The 5392-nt window shown below is 60.4% G+C and overlaps 1 protein-coding gene across 1 annotated transcript in view; it reads left to right on the top strand.

Annotated features, from left to right (window-relative positions):
• The window catches only part of COPE (COPI coat complex subunit epsilon), a 17925-nt gene that overhangs the window by 7093 nt on the left and 5440 nt on the right, over positions 1 to 5392 (top strand). Inside the window, exons 3-4 of the mRNA XM_007116946.3 lie at positions 1179 to 1279; positions 4387 to 4539. Coding sequence (XP_007117008.1) covers positions 1179 to 1279; positions 4387 to 4539 — 254 coding nt within the window. The remainder of the gene's footprint in view (positions 1 to 1178; positions 1280 to 4386; positions 4540 to 5392) is intronic.

The raw sequence follows: 5392 nt of genomic DNA on the forward strand, positions 1-5392 counted from the left end.
CGGCATGTGGGATCCTCCCGGACCGGGGCACGAACCCGTATCCCCTGCATCGGCAGGCGGGCTCTCAACCACTGCGCCACCAGGGAAGCCCAAATGGCATTATTTTGTTCTTTTTTATGACTGAGTAATATTCCATTGTATATATGTACCACGTCTTCTTTATCCATTCCTTTGTTGATGGACATTTAGGTTGCTTCCACAGACACTAGGGTTTTTAAAAAGCAGCATTACCCTGATAATGCAGTAAGACTGCATTCTTCTGTTCTAAAAACCATCTGGACTCTGCAGACAGGATTGAATTGTGCCCCACCCTGCTCCCACCCCAGACCCACCAGCCTCCCGCCAACCTCGTCCCACAGCCACAGCCGTAGACTGCTCTGTTGTGGGTACATGGCTCCACAGATGCCCCCACCTCACATCAGGCCTCGGATGGTTTCCCAGGTCTGTTTGCATCTTTCCCTCTATGGAGCATTCTGGAGCCTGATGGAACTTCAACCTTGTGGACCAAGCCCCCCTCACCACCCTCCCCCAACCAACCTCCAGGGTGAAGCTGGGGCCCAGACAGTGTGTGTGGTCCCCAGCAGAGTAGGGTGCCCCGGCGCACCCCAGAATCTCCTTGGATGTGTTCATATATTCGTATGTGTATATATATCTTTAAAAGATGAATACATGTCGGTGGCAACGAAAGTACTGAAACTACCTAGAAAGAAAAACAGTGAAAAATGGGTCCCTGATTCCAGTTCCCCTCCTTGCAGTGACCTCCCTGCTGGGTGTCTGTCGATGGGGTGCATGTTCTGCTCAATAGAAGCCAGTGCCCAGACCCCCTGCCCCTGGTGACACCACCGCACCCCACCCCCAGAGCTGGTGGGGCCCTCACCCCGTCACTTCACCACCGGGGGCTGAACAGTGACCTGCCAGGGTCTCCAGCTAGAGCAGTGGGCAGCGTGGCACGACAGCTAACGGGTGATGCTGTGCTGGCTTCCACAGCGTGCTCCAGCGGGGATGGCACCCGTGGGCTGAGGGGGTCCCTGGGAGCGGTGGGCACCAGCCCCTGGTATTGGGGCTCCACCAGGGCAGTGCTGGAGCCAAGAAGCCCTTGTATGTTCCTGGGGTCTGAGAACATATAAACCCCACGGGGAGTTCGGGCGGAGCTGACAGCCTGCTTATCTTGCCCACAGAGGAAGTACGGCGTGGTCCTGGATGAGATCAAGCCCTCCTCGGCCCCAGAGCTCCAGGCCGTGCGCATGTTTGCTGAGTACCTGGCTAGCGACAGCCGGCGGTGAGGTTGGGTGGGGGGCGGGCCTGGGGCATGGTGGATGGACCTGGGTGGGCAGAGGATGTCTAGCTGGTATCCCTCCTCTGCCCTCTCACCTCTCTGAGCTTCAGTTTCCCTCACTTGCACAGTGGGAGGCAGTGATGGACCCTGCTTCGAAGGGGGCGGGGGGCTGGGGATCAGAGATGAGGACTTGTGTACAGACACCTAGGGACTGTGAGGGCCTCATTCTTGCCAGGAGGGCCTCCCCTGGTACATAAGGGTGGGGACCCTGCAGCCAGTCTTCCAGCCATTGCTGCTCACCCACTGTGCAGGGGAGGGAACAGCAGCCACGCCACGCGTCGTTCGTCTCTGTGCAGATGGAGGGTGGGAGGGGACAGCAAGTCTTCACCCTGAGCTGGGTGTGTCCACCTGTGCCACAGACCAGCCGTCATCAGACTCCCTCAGGCGATGGCCAGGAGAGGTGGGGTGGTCCCGGCTACGGGGACCTGGAAGTGATGAGCATCCCAGGACCAGGCCCGCCTGTTACCTGCTGCTCCGTCGGGGTCTGAGACAGCTCACGGGCCAGCCCTGCTGGCCTCAGGTGGTTCCTGCACAGGCAGGTGTGTGGGCTCTTCCTTGCTGGCTGGGATGCTCGCCCAGGTGCACGTGAACTCGGCCTCTGCCGGGGGGGGGGGTCGTGTGGCCCTGCCTCACCTGTGTGTGGAGCACCAGCCTGACGCAGCAGGCCCCATGGCCCCTCTGCACCTCGGTTTCCCTCGCCCTTCGGAATGGGCTGGTCGTGAGGCCTCCTGGGATTTCGGAGGTAAAACACTCCCCAGAGGGCGGCTGGGATGGAAGGCTGGAGCAGCATAGCCCACGACAGGGAGCCACTCTGTTCTGTGAGCCGATTCCCGCCTACCTGTCCCAGCCCCAGGGCCCTTGCACCACCCAGGCCGCCCCTCACAGCACTGTGACGCCTCACAGAGGGGCCCTCCCCCCGATCTCTGCCCTGTGGAACTTAGACCAGGATGTGGTCATGACCTTGTTGACACTACGCTTTCCTCGGAGGCTGCTGCAGCCATCTGTGAGTCCCAAGTGTGGGTACAACTATCTGCTGTGACCCCCACCTCTGCTCTGCTCCTTCCTCATGGAGGGCAGTGCCCTGTGCTCCACCTTCTGTGATCAGGCTCCTTCATCCACAGACACTTGAAGGATTTACTCAAAGAGGCTTAAGCAGTGGCAGCTGAATGGGGACTCCCAAAAGACATATCCATGTCCTGACCCCCAGAACCTGTGAACCTGACCTCATTGGAAATGGGGGTCTTTGCAGATGTAAGTGGTTAAGGATCTTGAGATCATCTTGGATATAAGGTGGGCCCTAAATCCGGTGACTGGTATCTTCATAAGAGATGGAAGAGAAGACATAGATGCGGAGGCCACACGAAGATGGAGGCAGAGATTGGGGTGAAAGAAACACAAACCAAGGACTGCCACAGCTCCAGGAGGAAGGACCAGGACAGATCTTCCCTTGGAGGAAGGAACCAATCCTGCCAGCACTTTGATTTCAGACTGCTGGCCTCCAGAGCTGGGAGAGAATAAACCCCTGTTGTTTTGATCCCCTCCCTGGTTTGTGGGCTTTGTGACAGCAACCCCAGGACACTAAGACAGGCAGCCTCCTGAGGCCATCACTTCACCCTCTCTGTGCACGTCTCTGGCTGGGGTGACAAACCCCATTCTCCTTTCGGAAGGGGAAGGAGCCCCAGGGCTGCTGTGAGCACTACAGAAAAGGACCCGCAGGAAGCCCACGGCGTGGAGCAGGTGCTCGGGAAAGCAGAGCAGCTCTCGGTGCATCCATCCTGGCAGTACAAACCACCGCCCCATGCAAACTGCCCAGCGAGCAGGTGGTGGAGAAAGTGCTGGAGCCCGTAAGGATGACCACAACATGTTCCAGTAACAACGTACAACACTAACGTTACAAGGACAAGAGCAGGCACCGTGTTCACAGCCTGTGTGCCAGGAACCAGGCAGGAAGCTTTGTGAGGTGGCCTTGGGGCTCCTCACGCCAACCCTGTGTGATCCCTGTACACAGTCCTTCTGTGCAGAGCGGGGAAGAGACTCAGATTTGAAGTCATTTGTCCGTCAGGCACCTCTTTGGTGGGTGCAGAGGGAGTAATAGGCACATCCCTGCCCTCCAGTGGCCCTCGGGGACCCTCAGGTACACAGGCACTTGGTCACCAGCCCCCAGCAACCCGCATGAATCGTATGCACTTGTCGAGACTCTGTGTCCCAAGCCACAGCATTTGTCCAGCAGTGGCACAGGGCCGGGCCCTTGCCTCCCTTCTCTCATTAACCGCTCAGCAGCCCTTTGAAACAAGGAGTTGCAGCTCCTCGTTTCAGTTAAGCAGACTGAGGCTCGGGTGTCCTGTGGCGGGTGAGGGCGTCCGGCTGGGCCTCGGGCAAGCCTGAACTCCAGCCTGCTGCCGGCTCCCAGCCCCCAGTCCCTCACGACGTCCACTGGCCGGGAGCAGCCTGCACTACAAGCTCGGGAACCGGGGGCAGCCACCCTGTCATTGGGGTGTCGTCCTGCACAGCCGCCCTCAGGACCCAGGCCCGACGCTGACCGAGGTAGATCAGGACCCTCTGCTGAGACCACTGGCCTCCTCGGGAAGTTGGTGACGTCACCAGTGTGAGGTTCACCTGTGTGGCCTCATGTCCCTGTGGAGGTGTCCCCGTTGAGCTAGCCTGTCCCTGTGCATGGAGGGCAGCGTGGACACCTCAGCCCCCGAGCACTGAGGGCCAGTGGAGCTCAAGACCTGGATGGTCATTTTTGCTGCTTCGTGGGCAGAGCCAGGCGTGGCCCTTCCTGCCCCACACTCCCCATAGGGCCTGGAGCACCCAGCCCCGCTTCTCCTGGCCTTGGTTTCCCTGTTTATGCGAGGGGTGAGGAGTGCCTGGTGGGGAGGTGGCGAGACTGGCACCTAGTGGGGCTTGGCAGAGACAGCTGGGCCTATCCTGCCCGCCGCTGCTTTGTGCCCGGGGGGCCCTGACTCACCCTCTAGGCCTGTCTGTTCCCACGGGGGAGAGGCCGCCTCCCGCCCCTGCCTCGGGCTCTGAGCAGCTGCGTCTCGCAGGGATGGGATTGTGGCCGAGCTGGACCGGGAGATGAGCCGGACCGTGGACGTGACCAACACCACCTTCCTGCTCATGGCTGCCTCCATCTACTTCCACAACCAGAACCCGGACGCAGCCCTGCGCACCCTGCACCAAGGGGACAGCCTGGAGTGGTGAGTGGCTGTCCTGCGCTGGGGGAACGGCCAGCGTGAGTGGCTCCTCTGGTGTCCAGGCAGCTCAGGGCCTCGTCAGCCATCGTCATAGGAACGGCAAGGGGGGCTGCTCTGAAAGAGAGGGGCTGGGATGGGGCATGGGCCTCCCATTTAGGCTGCAGCTCATGTTCTCCGTCCGGGAGACACACTTTTCCGCATGGCTGGGCCGTTGCTCTGAGGACACAGCACTCGGGGCTGAAAACCCTCTGTTCCCCAGCAGCAGAGCAGAAAGCACCTTTGTCTCTGCCTGAGATTTCTGCACCCTCCCTTTTCCCATGAAGCCTTGTGTTTCTCTGCCCTGGGCTCTGGATTTCCATGTCCTCCCTGGGCCCCACGGACCCTCGCCTGAGGCCGGCCCTCAGGGCACTCCGGGCCTGGGCACTGGAGCGCCCGTGCAGCCTGCTGTCGGCTCCACCCCCACCCCAGGAGGTGGCTCTGGGCTGTGCTGTGTCCGGCTCCCTGCGGCCAGGGCTCCAGCCCTGCAGGGTGCAGCCATTCTCCCCCATGAGCGCTCTGGTTTCTGCCTTCCCTTGGTTAGTTGGTCACCACATGTTCCTTCGTATCCATTTATGTCCCACCCTGATCCAGAGAGGGGTTTGCAATAGGCATGTTACGCGGCTGGTGAGGCAGTGCACCCCACGAATGTTTCTCATGCTTCTCCTTGGGCTGGTCTGGGTGCTGGGTCACGTCCTGGCGGGAAAACTCGGGAACAAGTGGCCACATCAGTGATCGGTGGTCACAGCTGTCTGGGCTCGAGGCGGGGGGGGGGGGGTAGTGGGTGTGGGCGGTGAAAGAAGGGGGCAGGTGCTCCCCT

The sequence above is a fragment of the Physeter macrocephalus genome, unplaced genomic scaffold, assembly GCF_002837175.3.
Source record: "Physeter macrocephalus isolate SW-GA unplaced genomic scaffold, ASM283717v5 random_72, whole genome shotgun sequence".
Lineage (NCBI taxonomy): Eukaryota > Metazoa > Chordata > Mammalia > Artiodactyla > Physeteridae > Physeter > Physeter macrocephalus.